The sequence below is a fragment of the Meles meles genome, chromosome 6 (genome assembly GCF_922984935.1).
Source record: "Meles meles chromosome 6, mMelMel3.1 paternal haplotype, whole genome shotgun sequence".
In the NCBI taxonomy this organism is placed as follows: domain Eukaryota; kingdom Metazoa; phylum Chordata; class Mammalia; order Carnivora; family Mustelidae; genus Meles; species Meles meles.
The window spans coordinates 140,353,035-140,376,422 of NC_060071.1; the positions used below are offsets into that span (position 1 = coordinate 140,353,035).

Genomic DNA, 23,388 nt, shown 5'->3' on the forward strand with positions numbered 1-23,388 from the left:
CTGGGCCTTTGTACCTCTGGACATCAGTCTTTGGCTGTAAAATGGGGAGAATACGTATAATTTCCTCTTCAGATGGTGATGAGGATTCCAAGGGCCCGGGAAGCCTGGACCATAAAACCACGATGATGATGAAACAAGGTCTTTGAACAAAGGGTCCTGGCAGGTCCAGGCCTCACCTGTGAGGCCGGTGAGGGGCTGCCCACTGCTGCCGCCAAGCGTCCCGAGGCAGAGACGGACACCCCCCGAGGCTGGAGCTCTAAGCTGTTTATTTCTTCACACGTTTCAAGGGTGCACTCCACCCCCAACAGTTTGAGAAATAACACACACAACACCACACTGTATCCCACGAGGTGGTCAGATACCAAAACATCCGCTACCACGACCCGTTAAACAAAGAGAACACGGGATGGCCTTGCCCCTGAAATAACCCACCCAAAGATGGCCACCTGTGCTGTCTTCACGTGGAACACAGGGGCGCCCGGGTGGCTCAGTCGGTTGGGTGTCTGCCTTCGGCTCGGGTCATGATCCCAGGGTCCTGGGATCAAGTCCAGCATCAGGCTCCCTGCTCAGTGGGGAGCCCGCTTCTCCCTCTCCCTCTGCCTACCTCTCCCCCTGCTTGTGCTGTCTCTCTCTCTCTCTTACAAATAATAAAAAAAAAAAAAAAATCACGCAGAACACAGAGCCCCATCAAAAGAGCCAGAGGATGTTTCCGAGGGCCCGTCGATGCGCAGAAACGGCGTATGTCTGTACACAAGCAAGCACAAGGCAGCTTGGGGCTCCGGTCAATGTCACTTGTTGCTTGTGGGAACAGGATCGGGGCATTAGCGCTGGTCACAGAGCACAGGTGTCCCACTGGAACCGCCAGATTTGGGGTGAAGTCACTGTGGGAGAAGTTTTTTGAGAGAAAACGGATGACCCCACAGACAGCCCTGGAGGAAGAGGTCAGCCAGGCTGTGGGGAAAGGACAGCCTCTCCAAGCCAACGGTCATGGATCAGTCTGGAAGTAAAGGAGATAAACGCAACCATTTCTGGAAAAGGCTCCAGGTGGGCTGGCCGGGGCTAGTGGTCAGAACCAGGAGGAGTGCCCAGGTCCGACCACCCTAATGGTCCTGCGAACGGTCTGTGCTGGAGGCTGGGGTGTCACTCTGAGATCACACTGGCCATGCTGCACAGTGACAAGGGGCAGAGGCACAGGTCCTTCTTCCTGGAAGGCAGGACCTGCGGGAGCATCAGGGGTCTGGAGCCGCAGCCACATCAAGTCCGGCTTGGGCAGGGCAGAGCAGGGCAGGGCGCAGTCAGGCTGGCTGAGGGAGGGAGCCGCCCCGAAATTTCATCACGGATCAGCGCCCGTGGCCTTCAGGACAGCCAGCGCACAGCTCCCTGTCTCCGCAGCTCCGGGCCAGGCCCGTGGAGGGCGAGGGGCTGTCGGGGACCCCGCCGGGCGAATGATCACTTTCTAGAGCACGGAGGAAAAGCCGATGCAGACGCAGGGACGCCAGTGAAGCCTTTCGTCTGCTGCGCGGCCAGTGGCCAGTGTGAGTGCCCGAGCCGAGGACAAGCTTCCAGAATAGGACAAGGACACCGTCTCCTTTGGTCTCAGCGCGGCCGCATGGCAGGCGACTGCTGGGTGTCCTCGCTGGCTGGAAAGCTGGTTTCTGGCTGTGGGCCTTCCACCCTCCACAAGGCCCCCCGGCAGGCTTCTGGGTAGGGAGCAACTCTGTTTCACAGCTGTTCTCTCCAGCATTGGCTGAGGCCCGCTGAGACTCCCCAGGGTTCCAATTGTGTCCACCTCCATGTTACGCAGAGTGGTTCCGGCCGGCACGCCCACCAGGCCCCTCCGTGAATGCAAGGACGCCACACCGGAGACTCCACGGGGCCCTTGGGAAGAGGTTAGATACCACGACCCGGCCCTCGGTTGGGGCCTGATGTCTGTGGGTTCACATCATTTTAGAAGCCAAGCACCTGTAAGCAGAACTTAACCCCAGACCTTGGCTCCAGGTTGCCCAGGGCAGAAACCTTGCACGTGACCCTCTGGACCTACCCAGAGCCTCAGCCAAAATTCGGCCCTGGCAGTTGCTCCTGGAGCCCCTGACATCAGGAGTGCCTAGCGCAGTCCCGGCCACTGAGACCCCCACCACGCCCACCACCTGGCACCACCCAGATGCTTGGCAATGAGAGTTGTAACTGCCCTTGGGGTTCTGGCAGGGCGGGCTCCAAGTGATACACACGCACACCACAGCAGACCCCTCCCAGCGGCCCTGACCCAGGGGCAGCACCAGCAAGCCTCCGGGGAAGAGGCTGCCAAGGCCAGGTGCATGTCTGTGGCTCCTTCCCTGATGCAGAAACTGCCAGGCCTGAGGGGAAATGAACTCTATGGAGAGTGTCCCAGGACCCAAAACCATCAGTGCACCCAGCTGACACGCCTCCCCACGTCTCTGATCCTGAAACCCCTTGATCAGAGACGGTCAGTGTTTGCTGGGTGGTGATCACCAGCCCAGGCAGGAGCGGCCTGCTTGCTCTCACAGGGGGTCTTCCCTCTGCCTCCACCTGCTGCTCCCAGGTCTTGATGAAGGGGAACCCCACCCCTCAGTTTCCACCCCCAGAAGCAGCGGTCACCCTGCTTGCCACGGGCATCGAGGCCAGTGGGTAATGGTTACTGGATCTGTGGGCCCTGGACCTGAGTGTGTGTGACCCTGGGGCGGGGGTGGGGGGGGGTGGGGACCTAAATTACACAGGAACACGACCTGGCCAGGGGCCCCAGCCTGGCATCGGGGGTCACACTGCACCACCCCCCACCTGTTCTTGAGGCAGATAGGGACTGGAATTTCAAGAACAGATCAGGAGAACGGCATAAACTTTCAGCAACATCTGCAAACACGTATGAAATGCAGTTTGATTTCAGTAGTTTATTTTGGAGACAAAGCAGTGCAAGAGGCCAGTCACGCTTTCCTGCTTCCCCGGGGCTCAGGGTTGGGCTAGGAAAGGCGCCGTACAGACATTATAATCGGGGTTCAACACTCAAGTCGTGTAAACGCGGTTAGTTGGTGGGCCCTCGGGTTCCAAGCCAGCCGGGCAGCTCCGATGGCACCAGCTCTCCCCCTAGGCCCAGCCCCGGCTCGGTGGCGGCCACCACCCAGCCCTTCCTTTCCTTGAAGGTGGGTGACCCCCACGCCCCTGCTGAGCCGGGCCTGAAGGTACCTCCAAATGCCCAGGCCAACAGCCTCTCTGGGACCATCCTCACCAGACCAAGCAGGACAGCCCAGAGGCTTTCCGACTTGCTCAAAGTGAAGGGGTATCTGAAGACACGAGATCATGCTCAGAGGATCCTATGCATCTCACCCAGGTTCACCCTGATCCAGGCCGACAAAGCCCCCGCCAGCCCCCTTCTCTGTGGAGGGGCAGATGGCTTGCCCGCTGCACCACGGGAACCGAGCGGCCCACGGGATCTGCTGCCAGCGGGGGCCGGGCTGAGGCTCGTGGAGGAGGGGGTACTGGTTTCCTACCCTCTGGGGCTGCAGCTCCCTTCACACTTGGCTAGCTTAGTGCTTAGGGCTTACAGTGAGTATGGGAAGGGTGGAGCAGGCCCGCTGGGCGGGTGTGAAAAGACGTGATGCATACAGGCAGCTTCCCCCCAACACCTTGAGGCCGAGGGGAGGTGCATCAGGCTGGCTTCTCAGAGAAGCAGGCTGCCCCTGGGGGCTGGGGCCTCATGCCTGCCCTTCCGAGTTCTCTGGGCTCAAACGCTCATCAGACATAAGAACACAGAGGCCTGGCAACTCCTGGGGTGATCTGTCCAAAGTCGTGGCCCAAATCCTTGGCACAGGCAGGATCAGCCCGGGGGCTCCCTACCAGGCAGTCTTGTCCTGGGTCCTGGGGAGCAGTGCCTGGTCAGGGCAGGAGGCCCCCTTGCAGGGCTGCACGGAACCCATGTTGAAGGGCCTGGTGGACCCCAGGAAGCTGGACGTGGAGAGAAGCCAACTCAAGGCCTTGGCCTCGCCCGGGAAACTTCCTTCTCCTTCCCTTTGGGAGCAGGCAACAGGCGGACCGCAGCCCAGACCCCCTGCACAGAATTCCCCCAAGGAAACAGCAGGTGCGCCTCTCACTCCCTCTGGCTCTTGTTCTTGGGAGGGACAGCTGCACACCTGGCTGGGGCTCTAGGCCCTGGTCCTCACAAGGCTGTGGAAGCGGCCAGTCAGAGGGGGACAGCTAGAGGGCCTGGCCTGGGTGCAGGGGGCTTGGAGAAAAGAGAGAGAGAAGGAACCCCTCACTCGCTCTGCTCAGCCACTAAAAGCCTGCTCCCCTCCAGGGTCTCCGAGGCCTAATCCACAGCAGCCATCGAGACAAACAGACGTGGATGGACACACACACATGCTCACACACGCACGCACGCACACACACACACACCCCACCTTACACTCAGACCTAGTGTTGAAGACACAGCAAGTGTAAACCCAGTGAACACATCTGCACAGCAGGCATCCGGCGGGACGTCCGTCTCCCCCGAGGCTGGACTGCTTGGGGTTCTTTGCCATCTCCCCACTCCACCACCCCTTATTTCGATCATGACATCAGAAAATCAAGTTAAAAATTAAAAAAAAAAAAAAAAAAAAAAGAAGAAGAAGAAGAAGAGGAAGAAGAATCAGATCGCTGGGAATTCTCCATCGGAGCGTCACCGCCGGGAGCTGCCGGCCCAGCAGGTGCACTCTGCGGCCCATGCCGCCCTCTGGGTCCCGGGCTCCATGGCTACTGGGAGGAGGCCTTGGTGGCCAGCGAGGCCACGCAGTGCTGCTGGAAGCTGGGGGACACGGCGGCGGTGCAGCCGAGTCTCTGGTGCGGGAGCTTGGTGGTGCCTCCCGGGCCCACGCCGCCCGCATCAGCCTCTGCCGTCCAGGGGGGGTCCGGGCCCATCAAGTTGCTGCAGCAGCCGGGGCCCGCGCTGCACGTCCGCTCGCCTGCCAGGCCGCCCGCCTGCTCCGTTAGGAGCCTGCTGTGCCTCAGCGGGGCCACGTCCCCCGCCGCCGCCGTGGCTGCGCTCTGGCCCTGCAGGACGGTGGCCACATGGTTCAGGAGGTCTGTGAAGAACTCGCTGACGCCCTCGTAGCCTGCGGGTAGGAAAGACATAACGGGGTGCTGAGCCACGCTGTGGCGGACACAGGTCGGGGGTGCAGGGGAGAGCGGGGTGCGGGGTGCACAGGGCTTGCAGAACTCGGGATGTACAGGAAACCGAGGCTCAGTCACTAAGGGGACACACTGGAGCCACCAAGCCTAGACTCGAAGTTGGGTGTGGGCGGCCCCCAAGGGCTAGTCCTTGAATTCAGCTGTCCCCAGGGCATGAGAAGCTGTAACGTTCGAGTGGACGGGCAGACGCCCTGTGTCCTGCCCCTCTCAGGCACGGTGTCAGGGTCCCGTGGACTCACCCACCTGGTGTGCTAAGACACACGCCGGGCAGGAGGAATGGCGGGACGCGGCAGGACCAAAGGCCCGCTCCTCACTCTCCATCACCAGCAGCCCTCTGCTCCACACGGCCCAGCCTCAGAGGGCACCAGGACCCTCGCCCATCCTCCAGGATGGCCCTCGCAGCCGCCGGCACAGCCCGGACACTCTCCTGTCACAGGAGAGCCCGCCCGGGGCCAGGCAGCAGGGGTGGCCTCCACCGCCCACAATCTAACTTGCCCAGAAAATAACATGGTGGTTTTGAGGCGCCCGAGGCGGAGGGGAGGAAGCAAAAATAAGCGGGCAGAACGGCTGAGGAGCAGCACACTCATTCTACACGACGCTGACAGCCTCTCCGCCCACACTGGCTCAGAGTGACTGTCCCTCCTCTGCCGGATGCCCTCATGTCGCCCAGTCCAAACCGCACAGGCTGGGAGGGGCCGGCTCGGGACCTTGCACAGAGCCAAAGCGCAAGCGCAGAGCGACCTGCTCTCACCACCTCCCTATTCCACCCTTCTAGAACTTCCACCCTGACAGCCATGCATCGGCCCCTCCCCTGTCCCACCAATCCCTGGCCACCTCTTGTCCTCACTGTCCTCACGCCCATGTCCTCCCTGCTTTAGAGCCCCTCATTTATTTTCATTGTTCCCCAGACACGTCCTGGATTCCCTTGGTCTCTCTCGTTCCGTCCCTTACTCATCAAAACCCCACCTCTGCGGACACCCAGGTCTCCGTGCAGGTGCACCCAGGGTGACTGGAGAAACACAGGCCGTTGTCCCAACTCGGTGGGCCTCGGTGACTCACTCCCACCCAGCTCAGAGTGAAACCCCACACTCTCCACACGCCACAGGGCAGGGCTCCTCTCTGGCCTCCGTGTCCCAGGCCCTCCCGGAGCCCTCAGGGGGTAGCTCCGTCCCTTCCTGCCAGGCTCTGCTCCACCACGTGAAGAAGGAGCCCCCGGGAGGCCCCTGTCCTCTGACGTCAGGGCTCCAGCAGCCGCGGTCACACTGCACCTGTGTCCAGACCAGCTGGGACACACAGTAGGCCCTCGACTGAGGGACGGGAAGAGCCAGTGGCGTCCTGCCAGCCTCGGTCTCCTGGGCAGTGACCTGCGATGGTGGCTACATGCTGAGTCAGGGGACACACATCAGGCACGCAGCCAGAAGCCGCTCAGCCTGGGTCACGTGCCACACCCCATGCGAGAGGCCTTACTACCCTGCACACCCCCGCCCCGAGCACTCCCCACAGGCCACGCTTGGGCTCTCCCCTGAGACACTAACCTCCCTGAAGGTAAAGTCATTCCCTGAAAGTTTTCATACGCCTTGGGCGGTGACACTGACCTAACCTCCACATGGCTACTTAATGAAGGGGGACAGTCCGAGCCAGCTGGGAGGGCAGACGGGCCAGCCGCGGGGTGCGCCCATGCAAAGGGGCTCATTCTGGGAACACCAACTAGGGACATCACAGCCATCACCCCTGCCGGCTGAGGGTTCGCTGGGTGCTGCCTCCCACGGAGCCCCCTTGCTGCGTCGAGACGAGGGGGGCACGGCAGAGCCAGGCCACAACAGCAGCCCGCAGGGGCCTGAGACAGGCTTCCCGCTCAGGGCTCAGGCAGACAGCAGGGAGCAGGCGCCGAAGCCACGGGGAGCTGACCGGCTCCGCGTCCCCAGAACCCATTCCACACATGGGCTGAGGCCTAGCGGGACCGTTGACCCCAGGCCCCACCGACCGGGAGGGAGGGAGCTGGTCAACCTGACCTGCCTGTGCCAGAGCCCGAGGACACAGGTCTACTGACCGACGAAGGCGGTTCCTGGCGTCCTGGCTCCGCCACTCACCTGGGAAGGCATTGATGTCGATGACTGCGTGCTGCCCAGTCTGGTTGTTGATGATGATGTCAATCCCGAAGAGTGACACACCCAGCGCCTGCCGAAGGGCCCTGGACAGCTCCCGGATGACCTCGTCGCTCGGCCTCTCGAACACGCCCTCGATCTTGTCCAGCTGTGCGCACACGCGCGCGCGCACACACACACACACACACACACACACACACACACGAGGAAGTCGAGTCAGGCCACAGGCGGGTGGTGCGACACCACACCACACACAGAGACCCCGCTCGGGTGCCCCAAATCCTGGCCTTGCCCTCTGGATGGGGGTAGGACAGACCCCTGGTGAGCAGCACTCCCACGGCCACTCCCCAAGTCCCACGGACGACTGGGCAGGTATTAAGTGTCTAGTACGCACTCTAGTCCCTGTAACAACCCAGACGGACGTCCCCACAAGGCTGCTCTGCTCTACTTCCAGCCAGCCGGGGACAGACACGTGGATTTTCATGGGCTCCAGCTTGGTCCCTGGAAGGGCCACCAAGGAAGGGGAACCTCGGAAAGGATTTGGGATCAAGAGGACAGGGATTTGAATCCTGACAGTGACTTTCTAGCTCTGGGGTCCTAGGGAAAGGTACTCAGCCTCACCATGCCTCAGTTTGCTTGTGTGCAAACGGGACCAACAAGGCCTCTCCCCTCTGCTGGTCGCTGATGTGGTGGGAACGGTATGGCCTGGCTATGAGGAGATGCACACCTGCATTTTAGGGCAGGGAGGGCCCTGTGTTGCCTCGAAGTCCGTCAGGGGAAGGTTACAGGACATGCCCCAGAAATAGTGGAGTGCAGAGTCCTGGCAGCTGTGGGGCTCAGGGGCCAGAGGGGAAGGGTGGTATAGACCCATCAGACTGAAAGTGAAGCTGGGTCAGAAACTGACACAGAATTACCATGTGACCAGCAATTCCTCTCCTGGATATGTACCCAACGACCTGAGAACGGGCACTTGTCTGCCAGTGTTCACAGCACTGTTCGCGACAGCCAAAGGTGGAAACGACCCAAGTGTCCATCAATGCACGGACAGACACAGAAACCGATTTCCACACGATGGAACATTACTCGGCTACACAATGGCACAGCATGGGCGAACCCTCAAAACGTCAGGCCAAGCGGAAAAAGCCAAACACCATCGGTCACACGTTGTATGACCCTGTTATGAAAGGTCTAGAATAGGCAAATTCATTGAGATGAAAAGCAGATTCATGGCTGCCAGGGGTGGGGAGGAAGAGGGAAGGCGGGGTGACCGCTGAGTGGGTACAGAGTTTTCTTCGGAGGTGGTGAAAACGTTTTAGAACATGGTAGAAGGAGAGGATTGCACAACATGGTGAACGACTAATGTCCCTGAACCGTTCGCTTGAAAATGGCTACATTGCGGGGTGCTTGGGTGGCTCAGTGGGTTAAAGCCTCTGCCTTCGGCTCAGGTCATGATCCCAGGGTCCTGGGATTGAGCCCCACATTGGGCTCTCTGCTCGGCAGGGAGCCTGCTTCCTCCTCTCTCTCTGCCTGCCTCTCTGCCTACTTGTGATCTCTGTCAAATAAATAAATAAAACTCTTTCTAAAAAGAAAAAAAAAAAGAAACTGGCAACGTTGTATGTTATGTGAATTTCACTCCATTAAAAAAAAAAAAAAAAAGCTGAGTCAGGAGGGCTGAGGACAGAGCCCTGGGCACAGATGGTCCTTCCACCAGCACAGGTAGCTAGAATGGCTGATAGGGAACTTCCAGACACACAGAGCAAGGAGCCTACACCAGGGCACCATCAACGGTCCCCCGTGAAAGCCACGGCCACCAGCTCTGCACAACCTGCAGGGCCCCCGCACCCATGACCCTGCTGCCTCGGTGTCTTAGCAGAGGAAAAACTTCTAAGGGGCAGAGTCAGCCTGGCTGTGACAAGCCCTTGTCGCTGAGCACCTGCCCAAGCCAGGGCCGTCCTCAAGGTCACTCCTGCCAGCCAGAGGCTCAGCCCAGCGCGGCAGCTTGGCCATCGGATCTGTGGCCTGGGGTCTTCTCCAAGTCAGAGAGAGCCAGACAGATATCTCAGCACAGCCCATGTCCCCCTGCAGGCTCTGAGCCGTCCAGTACACTTCGGAGTCTGGTTTTCTCGCTCCAAGAAATGGGATAATAGAATCACAGGCACCGGGGATGCGGGAGCCAAGAGCCGGCACCCAGGCGTGCCAGCGAGGGGCTCTGCTGCTCTCTATCATGTCTCCTAACAGGCTGCTCAGAAAAGCACTTTCTCAGCTCAACTAAGGCATCTCAGAAATCCTTCCGAGGCTGTTTGATGATCTTAAACTCAACAGCCATCCTAGGACAAGACAAAGGCACAGAGATCCTGGGTTGTCATTGCAAAGGCAACCATGACGCTCTGGGAAATGGGGAGGCGACGGAGGTCACCCTCCTCTGTGTCCACTAACTCCCCACATGCCCCGACCACCCTGCAGGGCAGGAGGGGAAACGGGCTCAGCGAGGCAATGTCACTCCCAGGCCACACGTCTGAAACCTGCTGGAGTCCGTCTCATCAGGGGCCGCGCTCTTCACCAATCCCCTCGCCGCTGGTGTGTGGGGGCCTGTGAATTAGGTGTGGGTGGGGTTCACCTTCAGCAGCCTCCAGAGGGGGAGGGAGGCTTCAAGGCTAGGCCATGGCTCCCTGCAAGGCCCCCTGCACGAGACCCTGATGGGGACTAGAGGGACTCCTGGTGGGAGGGAGGAAGGCAGAAGGGGCTCACATCTCCCACAGAAAGAGTACGGCTAAGCGTGTGCTCTTGTCTTGTTTCACGTGATGTCAGTCCTGGGCGCCTCCTGCATGGCAGTCAGGAGCTAAGGGCAAGGAGGAGATAGGGGGACATCCTATAGGTAGAGAGGAGGCCCCGAAGTCTAAGCTTTCCCATTTCACAGAGGAAGACACGGGCCGAGCAGCAGGCGGGTAATTATCTAAGAACATTACCTGGGACCCTTGGGCACCAGTGAGCAGCCCCGGGGGCCGCCAGAGTCACACGGGACTGGTAGGGATAGCGGCCCGGGAAGTCTGTGGAATGCCATCTCCCTCCCCAGCCGCGAGTCACTGGCCGCTCAAGGACTGAGAGCCTCTCAGGGAAGAAGCCCTGCAGACTGGGTCAGTCTACAGTCCCTGAAGGTTAGACGACCGGCAAAGCTTTTCTTGCACAAAACAGCTTCTTACGTCTTACAGTGCACACAGCCAGGCGCCAAGAGGTTCTGTTTAAAATCTGACTCTTCTCCAAGCTTCCTTGACCATGGCACTTGCTCCCGGGGAACATCTATCAACACCTTGAGGGACACCGGTGCTCCCTCCAGGTCCCTGTCCACGCCTGTGCTCTGTCAAACCCTCAGCACACGGCTGGCTCCTCAGAGGAACCAGACACAAACAAGAAATGAACAGGCAGCCTGGGCTGGGGAGGGGACGGCAGGGAGGCAAGATGAAACAGGCACATGCGTGCCCCCAACACAGGAAGGAGGGGAGTAAGGCCCAGGGTCAGGGGCCGACTGTGGATGCTGCTGGTGAGAACAGCCCAGGACAGGGAGGAAGACCCAGGCAAATCCTCCCAGAGAAGCCAGCACGGCCATGACTCAGGAGACCCAGCCCAGGGCTCCAAGGTCAGGGCAAGGGGCAGCAGAGACCACCGGCCCGCTGGACTTGAGAGGGATGGAAGCAGCTGCCCCAGGACAAATTTCTAACTCTGGCTGAATACTGTCCTGCAGGTACCAGTGAGGGAATAAGTCCCAAATTCCCAAGACACCCAGCTTCGGAACAGACCACTCTGGGGTCGTGGGCCAGTGTGGCTCCTGAGTGAACAGCCCTGTGAGTTTGGAGAAGTCAGTCAACCCTCCTGATCACGAGCCTCCCCACTCCAGAAAACGGAGCTGTCTGCCCGGCTCCCGTGATGCTGTGGCGAGGCCCGGCTGTGATGCCGTGGGGCACCTCGGACGGTGCCTGACCCGCCGCAATGGTCACAGACCTCGCCCCGAGTTCTGCCATGGGGGAACTGCCACCCCCGCCCCCACCGAGGTACTAGCAGGCCCTTAACAAACGCTTACTGGATTCACACGGACAAGGAAAGAGAAAGGAAAACGGGGTGTGATGTTGCCTCCTACCCCCTTTTATAAATCAGGGAAAAGGCAGATTAGAAAACAGGTCTTCAAATTCCCCGTGACTTGGGAGGTGGGTGGGGAGATCCTCACTCTGGGAGAAAAGTTAGAAAATCTTCCCTCGGGAGAAACCCAGAAGTCCGCGGGTGTGGCTGTGATGGCCTGCAGCAAGCCCAGAAAGGGGGGTCTCTTGTCCCCTCACCCTGCTCTGCTGGAGCTCAGCCCTCAGCCCCACTGCCAGCGGCATCCCCCACCCCAAGTTAGGAGGGAAGGCCACCACAGCGGAAGGAACATACCGCGGTCAGGACCGACGAGGACTCCGGCTTCGACACGTTATGACTGTTGAAGAAGATGGACTCCCGGTCTGAAAAAGCAAAGACAAGAAGGAGCAGGAGTGAGCTCAAGGCGGGGATGGTGACTCCAGCACCTGACACCAGGGGGCAGCACTACCCCAGCCACAGTCTTGGTGGCCTTAGCAGCAGCCAACCCGGGGCCCCAGTGAGCCGGGCACCCCCACGCCAAGGAGACAGGGCACCGTGACCGGAAACACGTCCACTCAGGGCTCCCGTTTCCCATACAAAAATAATTGTCTTAGCGAGCCTACCTCCGCTACCATCTCACTGTATCTTATCTGCTTCTCCCAACACCTGCAGCCCTGCCCATTCCAGAGTGTGTCTAGTGTGTCTTATGGACACGGCACTAGAAAGGGGACTTAGGAGATGGTGCAGGGGCTGAGCGAGTGGGAAACGCAGTGTCCCAGGAGCATCAAAGGCCTGAAGTCAAGAGGTCCAGTAAATGCCATTTAATCCAGTAGTCCCAGCCCCTCCCGGTATCTGCCCACGGAACTCCTTTTCAGGGCAGCACTTGAGAAATACGCCCACGCAGCCGCTTGGCACATGCGTGTTTAAAACACAAAGGTTCTCCTGCTTCCCGACTACACACGGGGCAACGGGAAATCAGAACATGGGCTTCTTGTAGGTTCCGTCCAAGGAGAGTATACAGAAGGATTTCTGTTTGGCTTTGGAAGCTGGCACAGACCCCCGAAATACCCTCCTCCTCCTCCCACACCATACTTCCTGGTCCACCTCTGCCTCCCAGCACACCCTAAGTCCCACCGGGACACCCAGGTGGGCACACCGATCCCAAGAGTGATGAGTGCAATAAGCAGTTGGTTAGTCTATCCCGTGGAGTGAGGCTGGTCGGTCACACGTTCTCGAGCACTTGGAAGCATGGGCACAGGAATGCAAGAATCACAAAACCGCGAGCTTCACCACCCCGTGCCCCCCCACCAAGAATGACATGGGGATGTCCTGGGCCATGAGCCCCGACGGGGTCCCAGCGGCCTCTGCTTCAGTCCCTCCAGGATGAGGCATGGTGACTCCCGTCCCCAGGACACAATGATCACCCCCGGGACCCAGGGCCCTAAGCGCAGGACAGGAAGGGCCTTGGCTGAGCACCATGGTGCGGGGGGACCAGGCCGCAGGGAACACCTGCTCTGATCGCCAAAGACCCCCCACCCCAGCTCCAGGATTACGACGCTGCAACAATCATGCATGAGAAAGTGATTCGGGCGGCGGCCAAGCAGGCAGGCGCTGAGATGTACCTGGCGTCCTTCCCGCTAGTGAGGCACACAGGCCCCTTGCCGCCCCGGTGTACCCGACAGTCCTCCCGCCGCTCCGACCAGAGCCAGTCCAGACGGGGGGCACGAGAGACGGTCCTGGGGAAGAGCCTGGGGAAAATAAACACCCTGCAGGACTTGCGCCAGGCAACCCCACCGATCTCTACTTCTGGGCGCTGACAGCCAAGAAAAGTGAGCCCTGAGCGGTGGCAAGGCCTGTGAGCCAGGGGACAGAGTGGGGCTCGGGCAGCTGGAGTGGGGGTCCGGGCCTTCTGCAGGCACTGCCCACCTGTTTACCCTGCAGCCCAGCCGGACCCGACCCTACCAAACTTGGGGTGCCTCCCACCCACCCCAAGGGTCCCCAATGGTGGCAGACCAAGCCTGGGTGTGGGGGGCGTGGTAAAGGGTCACACAGAGCAGGCAGACATAGCCAAGTTCAGGGAGGCCAGGAAGCCTACAGGAGCCACAAGGGAACACCACGAGTGTTTATGCCGGGAAGGCAAGAAGCTGGGCACTCAGAAGGGCAGAGCCAGAAGCTGCTGAACTGGACAGACCGTGTCACCCAATGGCTCCTTGTTGCAGGAAGACCGACCACACATGTGGATCATTTCACAGGAGACTGTTGCTCCCCTTAGCTACCTCTGACCTGAGGGCTCAGGCCAGAGAACTGTTCAGGACTGGTGCGGGGGGCATCCTCTGCTCACATCCTACCCGTGCCCGGCCCGAGCAGGGGCCACAGGGCGTGTGGGCAGCCTCCGGTCACTCCCCGACCCCGGAGACCAGGAGGCCGAGACGGGTCAGAATGGGTCACATGTCCTTTAACATGGGGACCTTTAAGAGACCCTCTAAGGATGAAGCTGGCTAAGCCCTGGCACGCCGGTCGCAGGGCACTCTGGATCTGGGGCCCCAGGCACTGCCTGTGTCCACAGCGGTCCTGAGACACAGGGGGGTGGGGAGACAGTGAGGGGAAAAGGAGTGCCGTGGCCCCCAATTTACAGATGAGAAAAACGGGTTCAAAAGAAGAGAGTAAATGGCCAGCTCCCTCCCCCGGTGCTCCAGTAACCCGGCCGTCGGGGGCAGCGGCGCCGCTGTTCTGCTCTGCCTCATCTTCACGGGTCTCTGGGCCGGGGAACGGGTCACAGTGCTGCGGGGGCGGGGGGCAGATGCTCTTCCGGATCCCATACATGTTTCTGCTGCACAGAGGGACGGGCCCTGGCTGCCCTGTCCAGGGGCTCCCCAACCCAGTGGCGGCCTGGGACCCCACTGCTTCCTCTGGAGCCCTGCATCTGTGCCATGATGACTCTTCTCATTCTTTCTTTCCACGTGCGTGCTCTCTCCCGCCAGAATACGAGCACATCGGGGCAGCGTGCTTGGCTGACTGTCTCGGGCCCTCCTGGATCAGTACCTGGCACGGGGCTGAGCACACGGCAGGTTCAAGGCAACATGGCATCTACGGAGAGGCTCGAGCTGACAGGTCAGGGAACCAGAGCCCGGTGGCCTCTGTAAGTACAGTTTGTGGGGCCGCAGCCATGCCCAGCGGATTCGGTCTTGTCTGCAGCCGCGTTCCTGCTCCAAGGGCAGCAGGACATAATTACAAGAGAGCTGGACGAACTTACTACCTGGCGCTTTGCAGAAAAAGTCTGCTGAGCCCAGGTCTATGTGCTAAGTGATGCCATTCTTTTATGGACCCCGAGGGGGAAAAGGCCCAGGAAGGACAGCAGAATAAAGGCGCCAGTCCGCACAGTCAAGAAACAGGAGTAAATCTACCGCGCAAAACGGGGAGCAGAGAAACGTGCCCATCTGGATCCGGGTGGAGAGAGGGGAGCAACTGCCCCAACTGTGAACCACAGGCAGAGAATGCATCTGGGGCAGGTCAACGCCAACTGTCTCAGCAAGGACCTGACTGCCATTTCAGCCAAGGCAAGTGCCAAGATGCCGCCGGCCCAAGACACACCTGACTTCAGAGAGGTCATCTGGTAAAAACCAAGATCTGAGAATCAACAGAGCACGGTCGTTATGGAGGGAAGGCTAGTGCCCCTGGCTCCCCCAGGGGCCTGAAGAATCCCACTCAAGGCACCCCCAGCTCCGTGCGTGGACTGAGGAAACTGCAGGCCTGACGTACTGGATGAGAACCAGAAAGCCAGGACGGGGGCTGGAAGGAGGCCAGAGCCCCAGAGCCCTCCTGCTCCACTGGTCCAGCCTGAAGGGCCACTGCCGAGTTATGCTTCTGATCCGGGAAGAAAACACGCATCAAGAGGACAAAGCCCGCACCAGCTCCCTGGCATGAAGCCGTGAAGGCTGCAGACACGAGGCCAGCTCTGGGGATGGACGGACGGACACTCTGAAAGTTACTCAGCTTGTCTGAGCACAATAATCATTTTGGCATCAGCTCTGTGTGCTTATCTACTCATTGACTTAGCCCCAGCCGACATTTTATGGAAAACTGCCAAGCTGGGAATGGCCAGGAGGAGACACACAGACTTGGAGCCCGCCTCCTGCTGCTAAGGGCTCCTGGTGCTGAGACAGAAGCTCGCCCAGCACTTTGCAACCAGGAGGAAAGGAGGGGGAAAAAGGGATACTTTTTGTCTGCACAGGAAGGAAACCTGGTGATAAATTTCTTTTACACGCACAGGGATTTTGGTAAGGAAAAAAATAAAAAGAGAAAGAAAGAAAGAAAAAAGAAAGGAAGCTACATAAGGTATACCACTCTAAATTTAATATATTTTTTAAAAAGTCAGGAAAATAATAGAGGACTTTTAAAAACTAGTTTCTTGGGGAGCCTGGGTGGCTCAGTTGTTTAAGCACCCTACTCTTGATCTCAAGGTCTTGATCACAAGGTTATGAGTTCAAGCCCCAAGTTGGGCTCCAAGCTGGGCATAGAGCCTACATAAAAAAAAAAAAAAGAAGTCTCTTCCAGCCCATCATGTATAAGAATGCCTCTTCCTGGTATATAATCACACACAAGAAGGCCTCCCCAGACCATGGTCCTCTCACCCCCAGGTCCTTCTATCATCCCAGTATGTAGGGACTGGGACCAGGGTGACAATGGGATGTCCCAAACCCGGACAATGCAGTCTTGAGTCCTGGGGCCCCACGCCGGATGGGGAAGCTGCCTGCACCCAGAAGGAAGAGAAAAATCGCACATTTACCAAGTATCCGCTCTCTGTGTTGCGTTAATGGGAAAAAAGAAGCTGTCCGGGGAAGAACAGCTGAGAAGGGAAGACGAGAACAGCTGAACTTCATTCAAGAGGAGTGGCTTAAAGCCACCAGGAGCGGATGGTGACAGGCAATCCCAGCAGGAGAGACTTTGAGAAGACACAGCTGTTGGCTCAGACGATGACGGAACAGCCCGGTGTTTGAGCGCACCTGGCGATGGCGGGTCTCCCTTGTAGAGACGGATGCACGGCGTGCTGGAACGAGCCACATGAGGACAGTCAAATGTCCTCCAAGGGGTCCTCTTAGAAGGCTCTGCTTATTTCCAAGACGCTGTCCCTCTGTTCCAAAGCTTTCTAGAGCTTGCCTTAGAGATGCCTCAGGGCCCCCAGAGCATTCTTTGGAGCAGCCCTGGCACCAGCAAATGCCTATCCTAGTGCCTGTTTTTGAAAGGGCCAAAGGTCACCAGGTGTCAGGAGAACAGATGAAGAAAGGTCGAGCTCGTGGAGCCCTCGGCCTGCAATGATGGCAGCATCCCGCGGATACTGCCGCCCTGTGACACCTGAGGGACACCCAGGACCTGGAACCCTTGGACTCGGTCCTTACCCCTGCAAGGCGGGGCCCGGTAGGAGTGACCGTGCCCACCTGTGCTCACGGGAGGACCCACAGTGAGGAGCGCCGCAGGACTCCTTAGGGCGCGCACGGTCACCTCAGCGGTCGCAGAAGCGGCAGGAACTCGGTGTTTCCCCACTTGGAGAAAGGGGACCTGATAAAGGAGTCAGCACTCTGGCCCTCAAAATACGAGGGGCCCCTTCCCAAGCCCTCACTTCCCTGACGGGCCCATCATCCATTCCAGCATGTTCCTCTTGAGTCTCCTTTCTGCGTGGGGCCCCAGGAAGCACCCTGGGTGCAGAAAGCTTCAGACGCTTCCGGGAGCTGCCTACAGGGGTTTGCATGGATGGAGCCCCTACAACGACCTGGTGGGATGGGGTTTCACCTTGTTCTCCGAGACCTCCTCACCCATGCACGCAACTCCAGCCTTCAGATTGGCCCGTCCCCGCCCCCCACCTCCAAAATAACACAGGGTAGCGGGGGGAGTGCTGTGGGACGGACGGCTGATGCCTGTCCCAGATGGGCCCCAAGACAGCGGGAAGCCAGGTTACCTGATGTGCCCGCAGAGAAGTTCTTCAGCGAGGGCCTCTGGACCACGGTGTAGGATTCGCCCACCACAAACACCTTATATAGGACAGCATTGTGGTTGATGAAGTTCTGGACCACACAGGGCGGCTGGATGGCACTCAGGCCCTCCTGGTTGAACACGATGGCCATCTGTGGAGACAGGGACCAAGAGCTCTGTCAGAGTCCACCACCTACTCAGTCTTAGACATAGGAGCACGTCACCGGTCCAGAGCTCTGCCACCAAGGACCATCCCTGTGAACTGAGGACTCTCTGTGAAGAATCTCAAGCCAAGGTGAATGGAGTGAGAGTTGAGAACTCCTGGGAATCAACTCACTCCTACTGTGGCGGTCTAGAAACCCTGCACCATCAGGCTCTCCCTGTACGGCTGAGTGGACAACGCACTGCACAACTCCACTTTTCACACTGTAATCCAGGGAATGGCACCCCAATTGTATATTACTCAATCTTTATGACCTCCTTAGAGGTTCCTCCACAAAGATCCAGGCGAGGCAGGAAAAGGACGGCAATGGATGGGGAGTTGGGAGGTTCTGAGTCAAAATCTGTATGTCGGGGAGCCTGGGTGGCTCAGTGGGTTAAGCCTCTGCCTTCGGCTCAGGTCATGATCTCAGGGTCCTGGGATCAAGCCCCGCATCGGGCTCTCTGCTCTGCACGGAGCCTGCTTCCTCCTCTCTCTCGGCCTGCTTGTGATTTCTCTCTGTCAAATAAATAAATTAAAAAAAAAAAAAATCTGTATGTCAACAAGGGCTGCCTCCAGTTGAGCACTCATGACACACCCAGCCCTGTTCTGACTGCTTTGTGTGAGTCACCTGGTGCTATCCTGACAATACACCTCTGCGGGAGGTACTATTCTCATGCACCTTTTACAGATGAGGAAACTGGGGCCCTAAGAAACTCAGTGGCTTGCTGGAAAGCGACAGAGCCCAGGATGGGACCAGGTCTGCCCAGCATGCAGCCTTGGCCTCTGACACACGGAGTAAGCTACATGGATGCTTGAGGGATGAGAACATGCTGCTCCCAGTCCCTGACTCTCTGGGGACAAAGGTGCCGCCCTGGAAGGATCTGCTGGGCCACTAAAGTAGGGAGGACAGAGGGGCAGCTGGAGAAAACTCTCTGCTTTGACTGTCAGCTGCCGGGGCTGGGGCCATGGCTAATCCCTCGCAGCCCACAGGCCCCAGGAAGGAGCCACCAGATGCCCAGGACTCAGGGCAGGAATGACGGAGCCTGGACAGCTGGCTGCCTGCATTGGCTGCCGCCCCTGACGTCCATGGTCCCCAAGTACCACCCCAACATTCCTGGGGCTTAGCTGCATGGGGCAGAAGTAGAGATCCTGGTCACATGGGGAAATGGAACATGCACGCACTGTGTGTGTGTGTGTGTGTGTGTGTGTGAGCGCGCGCGTGTGCTCCCCAGGGGCCCAGGAGGGAAAGAACGCAGGGGGCGCTGGTGGGGAAGCTGCTGCATGCTCCGTCTTCCCCGCTTGTAAACCAGCAGCAGGAACTACCACGGGACAGCTTCAGGGGTGCTCTGGCTGCCGGCTCAGTGGTTTAACAGAAGGGGGGAAGCGGTGGTAATTCCACTCTGAGCAAATCAGTGTTTGCAGTGGCTTAAAAACAAAACAAAACAGACAGCTCTGTGAATGTACAATGAAAAGAGAATAGTTTGCCCAAACCAGTTGGTTTTCATTGAGCTTGGGGCTGGGGGACTCAGAGGCAGGGCTCAGGGAGACCACGGTACAGGCAAGGACCCTAATCAGAAAGTCTCACCTTCCCTTTTAAAGCCAACCACGTCCACAGAGCTGTCCCCTCTATCCTCGCTGCACTCATCCCCAGGCACCCCTGGAACAGGTGAGGAGCCTTGCCCCCCAACCTCCAGACTCAGGCCGTGGGGGTGCCCCACCTGAGGGGGGCAGCCCTCTGACGGGAAAGCCTCCCAAGAGGCGGGCGGTCCGTGGCACACACAGCTGGTCCCCGGGGGCCTCCAGATTCCAAGCCCGAAGGCCCCGTTCCCAGCCCCCCACTCAGGAGAGGCGGAGCCCCACCCCCGAAGCAGCCCACCGTGGGTCGGGGGAGACGGGGAGGCCCATGTGTACATTTTGGAGCCAGACTCCGACAGCTAGACTAACAGAGGAAGGCCTCCCGAGAACGCACTGACCCCATACGTGAGGGTGGAGACTCCTGCCACAGAGGGGGCTCACTTGGATCTGGAGCCCCCATGGTTCTGCAGTGGCCTGGTGGTCACTCCGTACCTGGTTCCCTACCAGCGCACCCAAGGCGCTCTGCTCCGTGCCAGGCCCCACGGCACCGCGTGCCGCGAGCCTGTCCTCCACAGCCCCCCTTACAAGTGCAGACAGACACTCAAGAGAGGCTGGGGATCTGCTTAACATCACACAGCTGGCCATGCGCAGAGCCAGACCTGCTTCCAGGCCTACATGATTCCAGAACTCTCTCAGGAAGAGAGAAGCGGCTCCTCTCCTGCAGGCTGAGCTCTGCTGCAACAGCGCAGTCCAACCACGCTGAGAGAGACTCCGGCCACCCTTCCATTCAGAAAACCGCAAGGCGCTGACCCACAGAGGGACCGGGTGCTAGTGAAAGGGGCAGGTGGAAGGTTGGCTGGTGCCAGCGACGGGAACGTGGGCTCTGGCGACAGGACGCTGGCTGCTCTGGAGCATTCCTGCTCCCTCCCAGCGCCTGGCAGGGAGGACACTGCTGGCCCGGAGCCCAGGCGGGCCCAGACGGAGACGGCTCCGCAACCCCAGGAGACAGCTGGCCTTTGCGGCAGGCCATGACTTCCAGCCGCTGCCCCCACATGCCTGCCCCGAGAAGAGGCACACCCCCGCCCTGCAGCTCCCATCACACCACCATCTGCTCCTGGACGTCTCCCCATAAACGTCGGCTGGGGATAAAGAGCGCCCCAGAAATCTACAGGGTACTGCCGTGGGAGTGCCCATGTTTTGTCCTAAGGTTCTAGGGACTATGTCTGACTGGGAGGTGGCCCAAGGGCAGGCTTTCCCCACAGGGCCCTCCGGAGGGGTGATGTGTCTGCTGCCCAGAGCGCCTTCCCAAGTGCCTAACAGGGAGGCCCCAAGGCCGGGCTGTGTCCCTGAGAGCACGAGAAACAGATGGCAGGGGTGAGAGCGGGGGGGAAGCCCTGAGGGCATATCCTGGCTGTGGTTCCGAGGACAGCAAGGGCAACCAAGACCCGACGGCGTCCTTGCCCAGCCATCTGGTGCTCTTACCCCAGCAGGCTGCCTCTGCTTACGGTTCGGCACATCTCACTGGGGCTGCGTGTCTCGGGGACTCGGGCTCTACCACTGAGGCAGAACGCCCGTCTTGCGCATTCTTGCCCTGGCACTGAGGGGAGCTGGGAACGTGCACAGGGGCATAAAGGAACGACGGAGAGGGCGGAAGAGTCACCACATACTAGCATGTGGGGTGCCCGTGCCTCTGCCGCCCTCCTACAGCCGGGCCAGCTGGTCCGCGGGGGCAGTGAGAGCCTCGTTCCAGTTCACAGCACGCAGAGGGGCCCAGGGCAGTGCCTGGCACAGGGCGGGCGCCCAGGCAGTGAGTGGCAGTGACAAGCCAGAGGTCGCAAACCTGGACAGGTCCAACTGGAGATCCACAAGGGCTCAGAGGCGGCAGGCAGACCCCTGGCACACGCCTTCCATCCTTGGGGACAGGACAGGCATGGGGCAGAAGCTGGCGACGGTGTATGGAGCCACAGCAGGACAAGGAGCAGCAGGGGTGCGGGCTCCCAGAGAGACACTGTGAGCTGGAAAGACGGGCGGGGCGAGGGTGGGGAGGGAGAAATGGGGGGAGAGGGCAGTCAAAGCTCTCACTTACCTCATGAGAGTTGGTGCCATGTGCCACTCTGGTTTTGCAAACTACGGAGCAGGGAGGAAAAGCAGAGAGAGATCAGTGAGGTGATTTCCTCACAAAGCCTGACCTGGCAGACACGGGGTGAAATTCTCGAAACTCCTGCAACCCGTGGGGATAAGGGACAAGGGGAGCTGGGGAGACGAGCTGGGGAGACATGCTGGCTCAACGGGGGCCGGCATCGGTACTCAGGGTGGCCCGGACAGCCCATGCCGCCTGCGCACCCCTCTCCCCTGTGCAGGCGGGACGCGGGGCTCAGCTCTCCCTGGCAGCCAAGGCCCTCGGCATCCCGAGGAGCCACGGACAGCCCCCACCCAGCCTACGGCCCGCCGAGCCTGCCCAGGGGGGCCTGGGGCGGGGGCGGGGGGGGGGGGGAGACACGCACTGAAGGGGAACGCCAGGCCATTCTGCTCCAGGAGCCTCATGGTGTCGTCTCCACTCAGGCTCGTGAGCTCCATGAAGGGTGGTGAGCAGATCCTGTCATCTGCGGACAGACAAGAAGCCCACGTCAGCAAGCCACCCCCACAAGCCCCCCGGCCCACTCCCTGTGACAGACCCACCTCCCTGGGGCCACCCTCGGGCTCCCCGCTCTCCCCAGCAGACACCCCCAACTCCGCAGCGAGGGCACGCACATGCGCGCACACACACACGCGCGCTGACAGTAACGGCAGCGTGTTCTTTAATTACATTTTCTATTAACATTTCCGTAATTACAGAGCCAACGTATGGTAAGTATCAAACACGAAGACCAAAGAAAAGAACCACGTGCACCCAGAGACGGGACTGTTCTCAGAGCCAAGCCTTCACGAGCACAGGACTTCACAACCAGATGCTGTTCGGCTGCCCAAACCCTCACTCAATGAACTATGACCGTTTTCTGGTCTGGCGAAGGCTTCTCCTACCACATGCCTTATGGGCTCCACGGTGACCGCAGGAGGGCCGCCGTGGGCTCGGCTCCCACCGCGTCTGGCGCTGTGCTGTGGGCTGGGCGTGCACCTGCTCTCAGGTCTGTGGAACAACCCTGGGAGGAGCCAGCCAAGGCGTGTGCTCCGGGCTATACCAGCATTCCTGAGCCTCAGGACACAGGGCCCTCGCCCTCTGGCTACCTTCAGGGACACATCTCAGCAGCCGCTGCCTGCTGGGTCTGGCCTGCCGACTCCTTCCTTCCCTCCCTCCCTTTCTCTCAAGCGCGCTCACGGCCCTTCTCCAGCCTCCTCCAGAGACACTCCAGCCCCGGCCCTGCCCCACTGCCAACACCGTCTCACACTCTGGCTTCCCTGAGTCCCTAGTTTCATGGGGTACCCACCCAGGGGGGTGCTCAGCACGACTGGTTTTTCTGAAAAGCTCTGGGAGCGGAGTCTGCTCTGGTTGTCGGGATGCTCCCGGTGCCACGCCCTGAATTAGGGCCAAACAGGTGATTTGCGGAATAACCAAATGTATTCTGATGCTCCCTACCGCGGGCTAGCTCACATGACTGGTTTGTTATCACTGCTCCTTGTCGTGGCCCCTTCTCAGATCAGACCGACAGCTCCTCAGGAGGGGGGCCGCTCTGTACTTCTGAGCTCAGGGGCCAGGAAAGGCCGAGGGTTAGTGAGGGGCCCTCCTCCCCTAGACCTTGGAAAACAAACCAAAAGTAAAGAAGCGCTGTGGCTTGTCTCCAGGAACTTTGAGCTACTTGGCTGGCTTGAAGGTCAGTACATTAAACCAAGGTAAGATCCAACCTCGTATAGCTCATAAAAACAAATGCCAAGAATTACACAGGGCATGTTGAAAATGCGTCTCTCTCTCCCCCCACCCACCTGTAAAACCCAAACTCCATAATATAGACGCAGAAGGGCTGGCAGACGTCGGGGCTGCAGGGCTTCTGGGGACCACGGGAGGGTGGTCGGGGGCGGTGTCTGCGGAGCCCCGGCAGACGGTGCTGCTGATCCTCCAACACAGCCAATCCCCAAACTGCTGTGCCAGCGTCTCTGTGGACAGAGGCCCCAACAGGCCCTGACCGGCAGTCTGCCCCAAGTCACAAGGACGATCAACGACAGAGGCAGGACGAGGAGCGAGGTTGAAGGGCAGGTCAGGAAAAGAGAAGTCAGGGAAATCGGGGTGGGGAGGCAGGGGTGCGTGCTGGCTCTCAGCAG

General features: G+C 59.6%; 1 protein-coding gene across 7 annotated transcripts in view; it reads right to left on the reverse strand.

The window, feature by feature from the left end:
- Window positions 1-2,886: 2,886 nt before the first annotated feature.
- Window positions 2,887-23,388, reverse strand: part of ITPK1 (inositol-tetrakisphosphate 1-kinase) — a 166,664-nt gene continuing 146,162 nt past the window's right edge. For 5 of the 7 annotated variants that reach the window (XM_046009826.1, XM_046009831.1, XM_046009830.1 and 2 more), the window contains 7 exons: window positions 21,639-21,737; window positions 21,221-21,261; window positions 17,344-17,509; window positions 13,013-13,138; window positions 11,706-11,773; window positions 7,269-7,431; window positions 2,887-5,102 (listed from right to left, as the gene is read on the reverse strand). In XM_046009826.1, the coding sequence (XP_045865782.1) occupies window positions 4,744-5,102; window positions 7,269-7,431; window positions 11,706-11,773; window positions 13,013-13,138; window positions 17,344-17,509; window positions 21,221-21,261; window positions 21,639-21,737 (1,022 nt within the window). In that variant the 3' untranslated portion in view covers window positions 2,887-4,743. The remainder of the gene's footprint in view (window positions 5,103-7,268; window positions 7,432-11,705; window positions 11,774-13,012; window positions 13,139-17,343; window positions 17,510-21,220; window positions 21,262-21,638; window positions 21,738-23,388) is intronic. The other 2 variants (XM_046009828.1, XM_046009825.1) reach the window with 1 other exon arrangement.